Raw genomic sequence first — 16,357 nt, 5'->3', positions numbered from 1 at the left:
CATACAGTAAATTATAATATTTTATGTATTCAATAGTCAAACTGAACAGACGATTTAGATTGAAGTTACTTACTGCATTTAAAATCCCGTATTGTGATCTTGTTCACATAAGATCATATTTAGATCATATTTGGCCTCAAATATGTCACATCGGTTGCACTTTGAAAGGTAAAATCAAAAATTTTGCGAGTTTGTGTGATTCGTTAAAATTTAAATCTAACAACAGCAGTTGTAGGTCAAATAGTTAAGTATCTGAGCAGACGTGATAGCAAAGATGCCAAAACATCCAATACAAGCTGACTTCAAAACAAGCCAATTTATAGCCGTTTAATACATAAATACAACAGTTATTCTTTTTAATAAATTGTACACAAAAATTCAGCAATGCAAAAATATTCAAACTCTCCCATTATAATGACTGAAGCTGTCACTTTGACCACTGCAGTTCAGCGCAAGCTCACTGACACAGAGTTCTGCACTCACATAGGCTCACATAATAAATATAACCGTATAAACAACACAATAAATCATATATTTCAACCCTGTCTGTACCTTGATTATAACGGTCGGGATCGTTTTAGTTTTTTACTTATGGTAAATAAAACGGCGCAACATGCAACGAATTGAAAAGAATTCAATTTCTCACCTTTGTTCTACATCTTTTTGAGTGTCAGATGATGTTTCTTTAGCACTAATTTTCATGGGCCATTGCAAACAGAGATTAAACATACCGCAAGCAAGCATCTGGACGTCAGACTATTTAAAACTTGCGCATAAGGATCGATTGTCATGACTGATTGGCCATTGTTGTTTCATTGCTCAACACACACATCTGGGATTGGTTAGAAACTCAACCGCTGCACAAACACATTCTAAATATAAACCATTAACGCAACTGTAGACTGAAATTGAATAATCGTCAGTTTTCACAATTGCATAATCGTGACAGCCGTAATCGCAATTAGTTTTCGATTAATTGTGCAGCCCTAGCCTCACGTGTCCTCAGCTGACAGCTTAAATTAATTCTACCCGCTCAACTCCAGTTTCACGTACAACAGTAAAGAGAAGACTCAGGGGTGCCTTATGGGAAGAAAAAGAAAAAGCCACTTTTGAAACAGAAAAACAAAAAGAAAAGGTTACAGTGGGCAAAGAAACACAGACATTGGACAGCAGATAATTGGAAAAGAGTGTTATGGATCTTAACCCCATTGAGCTTTTGTGGGATCAGCTAGACCGTAAGGTGCATGTGAAGTGTCCGACAAGACAGCCACATCTATGGCAAGTGCTACAGGAAGTGTGGGGTGAAATGTCACCTGAGAATCTGGACAAACTGACAGCTAGAATGCAAAGGATGTCCAAAGCTGTCATTGCTGCACGTGGAGGATTTATTGAGGAGAACTCTTTGTAGTAGTTTTAGAAGTTCAAAAAAAAAAAAAATCAAATTCTAATAGTATTTTTTTCACTTTATTAATGTCCTGACTATACATTGTGATCAGTTGAATGCCATTTTGGTGAATAAAAGTACCAATTTCTTTCCATAAGAGCAAAATCTGTACATGATCCCAAACTCTTGGCTCCCAATGTATATATACACACTGTATATCTATATCACCATCAGCCACCCCACTCTCTAGTTATTAGTATTGGCATCAGTCATTGGAATCTCATATCAATCAACCACCAACCAATATTGCAGATATTAAAGAATTGTAAAATATATTTTGTCAAAGTCCATAATTAGTCATTTATGACCAACACTTAGATGATGAATTTAACTCTGTCTGGACTAAAAACATCAATCAGAGTCAGACATCCAGCTGACAAATGTGCATTGTGCTTTAAAAAAGAACAGCTAGAGAGGATAAGGAAGTGTTGAATTAACTTCCTCTCATTCATACTGGTCATTGTTGAAAAACCTGATCTGCAATGGTTTATCCTACACACTACCAAATGTTTGTTGCTGTGGAAGTGAGAAGCCTTTGTTTACCTTCTTTTCCTCTCTCTGCAAACAGCAAAATAAGATCTTGTCTATGGTTATGGGGTGTGGTCCACCACAGGATGTCAGTCCCCAGACTCAAGCCCTTCCTGTCTTCTCTAAGAAGGGCCATGAAATGACATGTATAAACCACATTTACTACACCCAAATGGCTCAAACTTTTATATTACACGGTAACCGTCTAACTGTAGTTAATATGGGACATCCGCTGCTTGAGTGTCAAGTCTTGCATAAAGTAAATACCAATAAAGAAGTACTGCCACACCTACAAATGCCTTATGTAAACAGTCATCGTCTATCTGCAGCTCTTCATTAACTGATTATAACTGGTTCAAGTTCCCAAGACTGCAGAGACTTTGTCATAAAATATGAAACCATTGCCATGCCAATGAGCAAGAACATTTTAGTACTTGTAAAATTCTGGCCACATTAGGACTAGGGAGGGAGGGATGCACAGATACCACTTTTTCTCTTCCGATTAAATTCTAATACCGTAAATATCAGTATCGGACGATACTGATCCCGATCTGATCCCAATGTTGTTTTTTTGCATAATCAGTTTAGAATATCTTTACGTTATCATGTGGAACTAATTGGGAGTACTCTTTAATATGTAAAGAAACACAAACCTCTAACTACACATTATTTTAATATAAATGTATAGCTTATTAAGAAACACTTTATTATTAACTAGTATACTAGATAATGTAGCAGCAAAATTAACAGTAATTCCAGTCTTTTTTTTTTTTTTTTTTTTTAAACTTATATCAGGACTTTAAAGGATTCAGATCTCTTTTTTTGTTCAATTTAGTTGTAAGACATCAGTCCACTTTTCATTCACACGGTTATTTTTTGGAACCCATACTATAGATTTACTTATTAAACACAGCCTTTTGTGATTCACAGAGCTATCGCACGTCTTCAAGTGGCTTTCAATAAAATACACGAGTCATATGAATACTTTAATGGTGTTTTAATGGCTCTTTTATGTCATTTTTTGACAGTAACGAACATGAATAACACAGTATCGGATTTGGATCGGGCACGTCGGACCAATACCCGATCCATCTAAAAGCTTCAGTATCGGATCATGCTTCCCAAATTGGACAGCCTGGACTGTCTGGATGCATTTGCATTTAATCAAACGGGTGTTTGTTCTTGTGCATTCCAAATCTGGGACTAAAAAAATAAATAAATAAAAATTTGAATTGCATTGAATTTGGCATTTTCTGTGCCTGCCTTCACTTATTTTTTTTTCTTCAAACAAAATATCCAAATATATTTTGGCACATTGTGCTTTCCAAAGAAATATTCTTGGACATTTATTTCAGGTTAAGTCTTGTTAACATAAGTGTGTCATCAGACGGGTTTCAAACTAAGCTTGACACAACAGCAACGTTTTACAGGTAAATAAATATAATTTCAAAGGAATAGTTCACCCAAAAAATGTAAATGATCTCATTCCTTACTCACCGTCATGCCATCCCTGAGGTGTATGACTTACTTTCTTCTGCAAAACACTAAAGGTTTTTCAAAAGAATATCTCAGCTCTGTAGGTCCATAAAATGAAAGTGAATATTGCCCAGACCTTTGAAGTGCCAAAAAAGCACATACATACAGCATAAAAATTAGGGATGCACCGAAATTTCGGCCGCCGAAAATTTTCGGACGAAAATGGCACTTTCAGCACTTTCGGTTTTCGGCCGAAAGAGAAAAAAGGCCGAAAATATGAGCCGAAAATATATACCTCCTCGCCCCGCCCCTCAGTGCTCAGATTTCAATCTGGATCGATCTAGCCCTTATCACAGCGCTACCAAACAAAGGCCGATCATGTCAGCGGTGTGGAAATTCTTCAAAGTTTCTGATAAGGACATCAAATTTGCGGTCTGCAGTGTTTATTCAGCAGAACTTTCAAGATATATATATATATATATACAGAATACAGCAAGAGATTCTACTGGAAAATGTCACAACTAGCGCAGCTACAACACAACTTGAGACGTATTTATCTGAACTACTCCAGAAGCGACAATCCCCTTGACTACGGGCGCATAAACAAACACCGCTTTCCTTTGCTTGCGCGGATTGCGCACAGGTATTTACCTGCCCCACGCACTAGCACAGAGAGTGAGAGACTGTTCAGTGCAGCATCTCATGTTCTTGATGAGCTTTCTGACAGGAGAGATGGTCAGAACGTTTAGCAACTTTTGTTCTTGAAGAGAAACCTGTCACTTGTACTTAAATAGAAAGCGGTCCAATATGATGTGTATAGCAATTACATTAAACTTGTTCTTCACTTGAGGATACATCTGTCGTTTACAGTTGAGGTTGGATTTAGTTCAATTACTGCTGTTTTGCACTGTTGTTTTGCACAATCATTTTCACTTAAAGTGTACATACGTTTACATAAACAGAATAGAGCACTGATCTATATATATAAAATTATATATTATAGATATATATAGATCAGTGGAATAGAGGCCCTCTGCCATTCTGTGTTCTGCCTGTTGTTTTAATTAAAATTACTGTTGCATATTTAAACTTTTTGAAAGATGTCAGCTAAGTTCATTACTTGACTCTTGTTTTGCATATAATAGTTTTCTAAAACTTTACATTATTTGGATAATTGTTAATAAAATCTGTAAAATTTGATTTTTACAGAACTGAAAGAAGAATATTTAATATAGTTTTAATATATTTTTTGTCCAATTTTGTTGTGCTACTTTCAATAAAAGTGTGATTTATTTTATTGGTTTGTAGTTTTTCAATTCAGATTAATTAAATTCATGAAATTAATGAAAAAGTTTTAATACAATTATACACAACATTTATTTATTTATTTTTTTAAATAGGTAAAAATTTCGGTTTCAGTTTTCGGCCAAGTGCATCCTGGATTTTCGGTTTCGTTTCGCCCAGAATTTTCATTTCGGTGCATCCCTAATAAAAATAATCCTTACGAATCCAGTGGTTAAATCCATATCTTCAGATACATTATGATAGGTATGGGAGAAACAGATCAATATTTGAGTATTATTTAACCCATATTTAACTATAAATCTCCACCTTTGACCAGCCCCGACTAGTAGGTAGCGATATGCACGAAGAATGCCAAATCACCAAAGAATATAAGAAGAATGTGGAAGTGAAAGTGGATATTTATAGTAAAAAGGACTTAAATGTTGATCTGTTTCTCGCCCACACCCATTATATCGCTTCAGAAGACATGGATTATAACAGTGGAGATGTATGGATTACTTTTGTGTTGCCTGTATGTGCTTTATGGTCACCTTGCAATGTATGGAACTACAAACTATTGTTTGTGTTCTGCGTAACAAAGAAAGTCATACACATCTGGGACGACATGAGTAAATGATGAGAGAATTTTCATTTTAGGGTGAACTATTCCTATTATACATGTTACATCTCAGACCACATTGCACGAGTACTTTGCATGGGTTCTCCTAAGGGCACAGCTTAATCTAGCCACATATTATGAGCCAGACAAAATTACCCAAGATTAATTACAGACCTAATGACACTATTGTCCAAGACACAAATGTAATTTGTAGTCTGTAACAATATGTTTAATCCTTGCATGAGCTATGAATGTAAATTACTCAACTTAAGTCACTTTGCTCACAATAACAGAGCAAAATATGACAGGACATGGCCATGTGTGGACTGCGAAGTAACATGAGAAGCTAAGAGGCGGCGGCTGTATCACTCTCGATTCTCAACCTGCCAAACCGGTGGGACAGCCATCTACCAATCTATGCCATCTACCAAAGCACAACCTAATTCCCCAGTCCATGCCAAAGCTAGGCTACTAACATTTGACACTCAAATCCAGAGGAAAAAACATGGTTTTTGCTCTGAACTATATAAAAGTGCTGATACCAATACAGTATATAATAGTACACTGTTAACTATACGCTATAATATAACAGTACACTATTTAACTACATCCTATATTGCCCTGCCCATGCCAAAGATTCTTAAAATGTACACTCAGATCTAGAGAACAGACCATGGTCTCTGCTTTTAACTATATATAATGTCCAATATTATACAAATACTACTAGCATATAGGCCAATTAGTACACTGTTAACTACAACCTAAACTCATAGGACACTACGTATGCTATATAATAGCACAGTATATAAATATATAATTGCACACCATATAACTATATTATACACTAAAGACTACATAATGGTACACAATATGACAATACACTATATTAAGTACATACTAGTATATTTAGATGGTTCTTCATCCAAGTCTGCATCTGGACACAGTGAGACATGGTGTTTATAGGTGTAATAAACCAGTAAATGAGGCCAATATCATAGGAACACATGTGTTTACACTAAGCCATTGAAAGTAACTGTATGGGAGAGATATCTGGTTTACAGGTGATATCAAAGTAACCAGTGTCATTTCCCATTCAAAAGAGGTGTAGTTTCATGATAAAAAAAAAGTTTGCAGTAGAAAATAAAGTCAGGAATTGGTGTTAGTTGGACAAAAAAGACGCAATATATCGAGATAAAAGTGAAGAGGAGGTATGCAACCACACAGTATGTACAACGCATGATAAGTTTAAACATAGATATAAGTTTTTAGTTGTTTGTTAAAACATAGTGAGCAGCTCACCTAGACAGCATTTCTGGGAATCATAGGAACGCACGAACGTTCGCAATCTATGCAGCTCACTAGGTTTTGAGACACAACCATAGAGTCGGTGAGTGGTAACACCTGTGGCCGGACAGCAGTCGACGGGCCCGGGCAGTACTCACCTGATTCACCGCGGCCCGATGTTCCGGAGGCACTGTCCACGATTCAAGCGGGTTCGCTCAAATATCCTGAGGTGAATAAGTAAACCAGACCGGGCGGTAATGCAGAGCAGACGCAAATGATGTTTACCTCGCCTTAGAGGTCCGTGTGTGGCCAGAGGGGTTGAGGATTAGCAGCAGTGGAGTGTTTCCTGCTGCACTCACTGCTGATTTGCGCTCTGGCTCCTCCCTGAACAAGCGTCTTCCGGGACAGTTCAGTATGCGGCCGACAGGAGGCGCACGAAACAATCTGGACAATGTGACCCACCAACGTTGTCTATATCTAACCACACATAAAAAAATTCAGCTTTTAACCGTATTTTATGTATGTCTATAAATACTCAGCCCTTCAAATACAAACACGATGAAGCTCGAAAATACAAATGTTAAATGAAATGGAAAAAATAGCATATAACTTAGCAGGGGCGTAGCAATCATTTCAAAAGTGAGAGCGACAGAACGATTAGCACAACACGAAAATAAATATATAAGATATATTTTTAAGGCTCTCAATCGATTAAAATTCTTTATTGAATTAATGACATGATTGACCAGTGAATTTTTACTTTTGCATTTACACATTTACACATTTAGACATTTGCTGTATGAAAGACAGCGTAAACACATTTGCCCTGTGACAAAATGCGGGGACAAACTTTGGTTTCATTGAAAGTCAGGGGGGCATGTCCTCCGCATTCCCTGCGTGTTCTTCACCCATGTATCTTAGTACAGACATGACTGTACACTGTAAAAATTTAAGGATTCTGGAGACACAATTTGGGGTTCCACACATGCCACAACGGCACATCTGGAGATCCTCCAGACATCCTTTAAAGCAGGGCTATATGCTTACATTTGTTTTAGGAGCACTAGTGTTCCTAATTAATAAATTTAGTAGCACAGTTGTTGTCGAGTTTTCTTTTTCTTTTTTTTTTAGATGGTAACGTTAATGTGCCACAAATATAACATGCACAAAAAGACATGAGAAAACTGAGCTCATCAAATATGATAATATTCAGGAACATAGTGTGAGTAATAACAAAGTAGTTTAAATTCTTATAAAGCCAATATAATATTTTCAGTTAATTTGACAGGCTATCTGCAAAAAAACAACAGCAGCTCATGCTAACTTGTTTCACCTTGTGATTCCTGATACATCAAAAACATTTTCTTATTGATTATTCTGCTCTGCAATGCCAAAACATAGTAACTTAATGTTTTTACCAAAATTGGGGTTCTTAGGCTGTAAATTGCCCTATGACAGACAAGTCTCGGTCAACTATAACCAGGTTTTGAGAAAACTGCGGTTACTACAACATCCACACTCAAATAACTGTTTTGTTGGTGTATTTTCAGCCTTTGTATGGCAGTATTGTCATCAAAAATAGTGATAAACACTGACCTCTTTACACAAGAAAATAAAAATTGGTTTAACACAATAGTACAATTAAATTAAATAATTCAACTGATTATGTTAAATAACATTTATATGTTTAAAGCATTGTTAATTACATTAAATTGTTAATTAGAATAAATCTGTCCGAGGCCTTTTGATCTTTTTATTTTAACTATAACTACAGGTTGGTGTTCCAGGTTGATTACATGAGATATCTGCTTCTGTGAGAGTGCAGATGTCAGCTTCTCCTGTCCTCACCACAGGTGATAAAGTGGCACACATAGCCTATCAAGCATCTCTGAGTTGTTGAAATTGGTTACAAGTTGTTGAGTTGGTTACAAGAGTGTCAGATGTTGAGAAACGGATCGATTATCTGGAGTCATCTTAGAGGGAATTAGCTGCTAACCCAATAGCGACCAAGACAGACTTGAATGCGTTTGTGAAAAGTCAGAAGACTTAGAGAATCATAGCTGGCAAGTGGAGTTTTGGCTATTCAGGGCAAGACAGTCATACTTTGAGTCGGGGGACAAAGCATGGAAGCTTTTGGCTAGATATATAAATCAGAGAGAGTCTTTTTCAACCATTCTCTCAGTGAAATCTGCTGGTGGTGAAATGTTTTACCTCGGCCATTGATATTAATAATGCTTTTAATCTTGATTATCTTGATATCTATAGTTCCACGTCTTCGTCTACTGATGAAGATATTAGCAACTTTGTTGAACCATTAGAACTCCCTAAAATAACAAATGAGCAAAAAAATTATCTTGATTCTGAGATAAACTTGGAGGAGCTTGGCGGGGTAATTAAGGTCTTGCCTACAGGCAAGGCTCCGGGGCCAGATGGCTTTGCTGCTGAATTATTTTGATCTTATGCTACAGAACTGGCACTATTTTTTATTTTATGTTTATACGGAACCATTAAAAAATGGAAAGCTTCCGTTAACCATGACGCAAGCTTATATGTTATACATATTGATCTGGTGGGGTTTATTCGAGGTTGCAGCTCTTCTGATAACATCAGGCGTCTCATCGGTATCACATGATCAGTGGCAAATGATCAGACTACATTTACATTTATGCATTTGGCAGACACTTTTATCCAAAGCGACTTACAGAGTCCTTATTACAGGGACAATCCCCCCAGAGCAACCTGGAGTTAAGTGCCTTGCTCAAGGACACAATGGTGGTGGCTGTGGGGCTTGAACCAGCATCCTTCTGATTACCAGATTACCAGTTATGTGCTTAGACCATAACATTTTGGAACTATATGGTTCGGGAATACTTTTATTGGATGGATTAAGTTACTTTATAGACACACTGTATCTGTCTTGTGGATGGAATCAATAAAAACTGTAAAAAATGTATCTAATGAGCTGTCAGGTGTGTACACTCATCCTGACGAGCGAGAGACCGGCAATGTGCAACAGGAAATGAGAGGGCGCAAGAGGAGTAAAAGACACTGGGAAGCAGCAGACAAAAAATAGGCCTAATTAGAAAATAAAAACGTCACCCACGTCTCCCGAACCGGTGTCTCATTACTTTCAGGTGTTTTTTTCCATGTGCAAATTAGCGCAATAATGGGCGCGAGATCATACTTCATGTTCTTTGGTGACATGCAATCACAAAATCAACTCTACCGCTCCCATGTGCTCAAGTTTGTGAATTAATTTAGAGATCACAGTTTCATTAGAAGACGAATGGTGTGTGGTTGATACATCATGTCTGCAAACAGTGTAGGATGCCCTTGGCTTTAGGATATGCGTGTGTTTCTAACATCTGTCTCTGATGCGTACATAAGCGCTACTGCACTGCCGCATTCTCAGAATCTATCCATCTGAGAATATATTTATTCTCCCACCCCAACTTCAATCTGATAACTCACACCGATGTGCCTAAATCATTTTTCATAGTAATTTTCGATGGTTGCACTGCACAGCCCGGCTTTAAAGGAGCCTCAAATATCCTATTTATGTACTCTGTAACTTTAAAGGGGTCATGACATGAGGAATACATTTTTCATTGATCTTTTCACATGTAAGAGTTCATTGTATTATAAAAACATACTGTAAGTTTCAGAACTCAAAACTTCCTCCTCACTGCAAAAAGAGCACTTGTTGAAACTAAGCTGCCAAAATGAATCATTCTTAACTTCCTTCTCAATTTAAGAGTTCTAGCAATAACTAATAGTACTTTTCTCAGAGAAATAAAAGGATGCCTGTGTGATATTCAGAGAGTTTTGCTGCAATACTGTATATCAAATCAGTATTTCAAAGTCAATGAATTCAAAAACAATTCACTAATTACATAAATAATTTTTATTGAAATCATTAACCATTTTGGATATGGATGCTAGGCATATGTGTGAACTAATAATATAAGCACAATTTTTGCCACTGATTAAAGATAATTTATTCTGATTAGTGAGACACAAAAAGCAAAACAATGCAAATGAATTTAAATTTCAAGTACTTCTTTTCATTTTAGCACTTGTTAGAAAACTCAAAGCCTGAGAGCACGAGCTCCTTCTGATGGTGTAGTTATATAGAAAGTTGGAGATCCATGATATTTCTCCTGTAAAGAAACAGAAAAAAGTATTGTGATATTGTTAAGAATTCCTGTTAAAGGTCTACTACCTGGTCGATAAATCCTTAAAGGGATAGATCACCCAAAAAATTTTATTCTCTCATAATTTACTCACCCTCATGCCATTCAAGATGTGTACAACTTTCTTTCTTCTGCAGGACACAAACAAAGAATTTTAGAAGAATATCTCAGCTCTGTAGGTCCACACAATGCAAGTGAATGGTGCCCAGAACTCTGAAGATCCAAAAAGCATATCTATGCAGCATTAAAGTAACCCATATGACTACAGTGGTGAAATCCATATCTTCTGTAGCGATATGATAGATGCGATGGAGAAATAGATACATTTTTAAGTCCTTTTTTACTATGAATCTCCACCTTTGACCAACCCCAACCAATAGGTGGTGATATGCATGAAGAATGCGAATCGCCAAAAAAAAACAGAAGAAGAATACAGAAGTGAAATTGATGATTTATAGTCAAATAAAAGGCTTAAAAATGTATCTGTTTCTCAACCACACTTAACAAATAGCTTCTGAAGAAATGTCATATGGCTTATTTTTATACTGTAGAGATCTGGCCACAATTCACTTGCATTGGATTGACCAACAGAGTAGAGATATTCTTGTAAAAAAATGATTGTGTTCTGTAGAGGAAAGCCACACATCTGGCATGGCATGAGGGTGAGTAAATGATGAGAGATTTTTAATTTTTGGGTGAACTATCCCTTTAAATAATATAAGAGAAAGTCAAGAGCAAGTAGTGTGTTGAAATGAAGTTGTTTCTATATTATCCAGAATACTAACATACACTATCATCTATTCTGACTGTTTCTTTGAATGGAATACCATAAAGAAACACAGAAGATCATAATCTTGTAAAAACCTGAATGTGCTCCATTGCTCTTTCTGTGGCATGAGCCTGTAGCAAAGTTACTGTGCATCCACCGAACCCTCCCCCAGTCATCCGACTTCCAAACACTCCATCCACCTCCAGTGCTGCCGACACCAGCTCTTCCAGTTCTGGACAACTGACCTCGTAATTTTCCCTACGATAAACAATATTAATCCTAGTCAAAGAACATATAATTTAAGGTAATTTAACCAGCAGTTCCCCACCTATCAAACAAATGAATGCGAACAACATTTAGTCACTGAAAAGCACTTCTAAAAACATGTTGGGATGTTTTTACATAGTTGACCTTTATTACCCTTTCAACCTCATAATCTCTCATCTAATATAGATGTTTACCTCAGAGAATTGTGACTTTCGACCATCAGTTTTCCAAATTCTTTGTAATCCCCTTTCTTGAGTGCCTCCACTGCTTGTGAGGTGCGTTCGATTTCCTCAATCACGTGGCGTGCCCGTCTATATGTCACACTGTCCAATCGATCCTTGGCAGCTATGAATTTAGCATACAGTATTTTTATGAAAATGCATAGCAGATACATTACGGTGCCTCATAAAGAATATTTTTCACTTACCCTCCAGATCTTGTAATGTAGCATCCCTTAAGCTACTTTTGCCCAAAATGACTGCTGCCTCCTCACACTGTTTTCGTCTGGTGGGATACTCACTGCCTGTGAGTGAATGTCTAACATTGGAATTAGTGATCAGGATTACAAGTCCAGGGTCAGCCAAGGGGACAGCAATGGCTTCTAAAGATCTAAAAGGGATAACAATGTAATACACAAATTAGTAAATAGTTTTCTGTAGAGAGCAAATAAAGCCACATCACACAAGGATATGCAAAAGACATCTACCTGCAATCAATGAGCAATGCGTGGCCCTCTTTACCCAAAACAGACACAAACTGGTCCATGATGCCACAGGGCACAGCAGCATGAGTGTGCTCAGCCTGCTGACAGGCCACTGCTTTTGCAACCTGATCCCCATCATCTGTGGATGGCCAGAAATAATTATATTAATGGAGTCATTTCATAAAGAATATAGTTTTCCATGATATTTTGAGTGGACCAAATATTATAAGTGGACCTGTGGAAAAAATTATTAATCAATAAAACTGTATGATATGCCCCTTAAAATTAATAGTTCACCAAAAAAAAAAAAAATGTCCTCATTGTTTCCTCACACTCATGCCATGCCAGATGTGAATGACAGAACACAAACAAAGATTTTTTTAGAAAAGTATCTCAGCTCTGTAGGTCTTTACAATGCAAGTGAATGAAGTAAGTGAATGGTGGCCAAAGCTTTGAAACATTAAAAAGCACATAAAGACAGCCTATAAGACTCCAATGGATTAATCCATGTCTTTTAAAGCGATACAATTGATTTTGGGTCCAAAAAGAAGATCAAAATATTTTTCACGATCATGAATTCAAACTCGATTATACTTCCTAGTGCTTGACGCATGCAGCACACGAAGTGTATTCGAGCTTGAATTCATGATAGCCAAGGAGACTGCTGATGTCAAGATGTACAGTGAAAAAGGAGTTATTTTCTGGTCTGTTCTGACCCAAATTGATTGAATCACTTAAGAATACATGGATTAAAACACTGGAGTCATATTGATTACTTTTATGCTGCCTTTATATGCTTTTCTGGGCTTCCAAGTTTTGGTCACCACTCACTTGCATTGTATGGACTTACAGAGCTGAGATATTCTTCTAAAAATCTATGTTTGCATTCTGCAGAAGAAAGAAAGTGATACACATCTGGGATGGTATGAGGGTGTGTAAGTGATGAAAGAATTTTGTTTTTAAATATTCCTTAAAGTTTTGCACTTTTTCCTGTGTTTGTTCTTCTATAAATTAGACATGTGACTAATAATCACTTTACATATATTTCAGAAATAATAAAAACAACTTTTAGACTCAATAAAACAAGCAGTGTGCTACAGATTGTACAAAGATAACCAAATAAGTATGCAGTTAAATATTTCTTTCTGCACCTAGAGAGCTCTTCATTGTTGTTGTTGCTTGTTGTTTTCCATTTCTTATTTTTTCTGGCCCTCACAAAAGCCCAAAGTTGTTTAAAATGTGTGGGGGAAACAAGACCAACACCAGAAGACCTTACCTGGACACAACTGCTGTAGAAAGGTGTACACTGCCACTTCAAGTGAGGCTGAGCTAGAGAGCCCTCCCCCTAGAGGCACACTACTAGCTATTACAGCTCTAAAGCCAGGTATGGGTTGTACTGTGTAAAAGGCAGACATGAGCGTTCATGAAAACATTGTTTTAATAAGGCTCCAGTTCAGGTTAGAAATGTATGCATCTTATTAATATGTACATTTTGCACCAAGTTTAGCTATTTAGCTCTGGTTCATTTGAGTTCAAGGAAATAGTGTGCTTAGCAACTATTCTGCAGTACTGCAAGTGGATATTGGAAACATTGCATTTAAAAAGTTAGTCCAAAGACAAGACATAGGCCCCTAGGGTTAAATTACATGCTGGAGACGCTTCCTCCTTACTTCCCTTCTGTGCCAGATAGATAAAAATTATTGCAAAAGATTACCTCTGTAGTGCTGTACAACTCCCTTTACATAATTGGCCCAGTTTGGCTGCCCTCTTAAAAGAGGGGTCAGTTCAGTTGGGAGATCAAAGTCCACCACCCTGGGCTCATCAGCAGCTTCTGTCAGAGTTACAACACAGCAGTTCTGGCCAGACGTTTTGCTGCCCACCATAACGGTCACCATAGGCAAGGCCTGAGAACATTCAAACAAACATTACAACACAGATGTGAGTGGGTAATTAAAGCAATAAGGCACGAGATGCCACTGTGTTATTATAAAATGTGGAAGGGGTGTTGATGGACAGCAAACCCTCATCTTAACAGTTTTTATGTAATCAATGAATGTAGCTTGCCTTGTGTGGCTTATTGCTTTTACAAAACAACAGAGTCAAACACAACATGGCAAAACACACACCAATGTTGACTTTATTACTAATCCTATTCATAATAAGCAATAATTCCATATTGTTCATTAGGGTGTTTACAGTAAACAAAGAAACTAAATGTGCGGTAACAGGTGAGCGTTTATCTGCTTAAGGGGCTGTTCAAACTGAATGCTTTCATAATTTACTCACCCTCATGCCATCCCAGATGTGTATGACTTTCTTTTTTCTGCAGGAACACAAAAAGATTTTTAAAAGAATATCTACAAACATGAAAAATATTTAAGCTCTGTAGGTCCATACACTTCAGGTGAACGGTGACCAAAACCTTGAAGCTCCAAAAAGCACATAAATAATCCATATGACTGCAGTAGTTAAATACAAGTTTTCTGAGGCAATCAAATCACTGGTGAGAACAGACCAAAATGTAACTACTTTTTCACTGTACATCTTGAAATTGCAGCCTCCTCTGTGATCATGATTTCAAGACAGTTTACACTTCCTAGCGCTTGATACATGCGCAGAGCAGTAGATGGTTCTATGAAGTGTAAACAAGCTTGAAATTCAGTTCAGAAGACATATAGGCTATTAAACCACTGGAGTCATATATTACTTTTATGCTACCTTTATGTGCTTTTTGGAGCTTTAAAGTTTTGGTCACCATTCACTTGCATTGTATGGACCTACAGAGTTGCGATATTCTTCTAAAAATCTTTGTTTGTGTTTTGCAGTAGAAAGAAAGCCATACACATCTAGGATGGCATAAGTGTGAGTAAATGATGAGAGAATTTTTATTTTTGGGTGAACTATCCCTTTAAAGCTCCTTAAAGATAAAGATGTCAGATATTTACATAGAAAAACAATGGAAAAGAGCGTATACGGACAAAGAAAGCGTTCAGTGTTTAGAATTTAGTGTTGGAACCATCCGTTTGATAATGATGATGATGATTTTGGTTCAAGATGCCAATTTGTCATTATGATAAACATCAAAGTTTTAAAAATTGGCCATTTCTGTCAACTCATCAACTGTCTATGATGAAGTAGATTTCACGTGACGTCCCCAAGGACGAGGAAGAACAGAATCATTCAGGATATCATTTCAACAGTTTAAGGTATTCTGCATATCGGATCAACACGTGACAATAAACTATGACGCAACAATGGGTCATGTTATTTGCATCAAAATAATATCGCAAACATGCACACACTTACAGTGTCAGTAGGCCTACATTATTTTACAGCATTGTAATTACATTTGACATTTACTTTAACAACTCTTACTCCCATAAGACATCTATTAACATTGTGATGAAAGTGTCATTACCATTGGGAGGACAAATCCTTGATTATAATCTGTGTGTTCTCCGATTAAATTCACGCGTCCTGGGGCGCAAACTGCAATATTTGCATCATCGCCGTCAAATCTTTCCCGGTACACGCGACGCGCCTCTGATAATAAATCAGCAACATTTTGAATTGGACAACTTTTGGCCATTGTGACGATTGTGTGATTTCCGGTGGTTGAAGCCATGCAAATGAAATCACAGAGTAGAACTCATAAACAACAGTAAAAAAGCGACATAACGCGTATGAAATCGATTCAATACAGATTTAAGTTCATGTGGCCTCTGAAGGAACTGAAACGAATCAAAGGTTTAGATACTTCCTGCTTTTCAAACTAGGTTTTGATTGGCGC

At 37.0% G+C, this 16,357-nt stretch overlaps 1 protein-coding gene across 1 annotated transcript; it reads right to left on the bottom strand.

Moving 5' to 3' along the window:
• Positions 1-10,552: 10,552 nt before the first annotated feature.
• On the bottom strand, positions 10,553-16,323 carry LOC127633744 (galactokinase-like). The gene is made up of 8 exons (XM_052113023.1): positions 15,986-16,323; positions 14,282-14,471; positions 13,844-13,963; positions 12,571-12,706; positions 12,292-12,473; positions 12,059-12,209; positions 11,693-11,855; positions 10,553-10,795 (listed from the first exon to the last, which is right to left on the bottom strand). The coding sequence occupies exons 1-8, from the start codon at positions 16,190-16,192 to the stop codon at positions 10,724-10,726; spliced, it is 1,221 nt and encodes a 406-aa protein (XP_051968983.1). The 5' UTR covers positions 16,193-16,323; the 3' UTR covers positions 10,553-10,723.
• Between the last annotated feature and the right edge of the window lie 34 nt (positions 16,324-16,357).

The sequence above is a fragment of the Xyrauchen texanus genome, chromosome 40 (assembly GCF_025860055.1).
Source record: "Xyrauchen texanus isolate HMW12.3.18 chromosome 40, RBS_HiC_50CHRs, whole genome shotgun sequence".
Taxonomy (NCBI): domain Eukaryota; kingdom Metazoa; phylum Chordata; class Actinopteri; order Cypriniformes; family Catostomidae; genus Xyrauchen; species Xyrauchen texanus.
The sequence above is the reverse complement of the archived record's forward strand: the minus strand, read 5'-3'. Positions and strand labels throughout refer to the sequence as shown.

What these genes read in the sequence shown, in the direction of transcription:
- LOC127633744 (XM_052113023.1), bottom strand. Translation starts at nt 16,192, where the DNA reads ATGGCTTCAACCACCGGAAATCACACAATCGTCACAATGGCCAAAAGT. An exon ending in GCATTGCTCATTGATTGCAG is followed by an intron (nt 12,474 to 12,570) that starts GTAGATGTCTTT and finishes TATCCCTTTTAG; the next exon opens with ATCTTTAGAAGCCATTGCTG. An exon ending in GAAAGTCACAATTCTCTGAG is followed by an intron (nt 11,856 to 12,058) that starts GTAAACATCTAT and finishes TGTTTATCGTAG; the next exon opens with GGAAAATTACGAGGTCAGTT.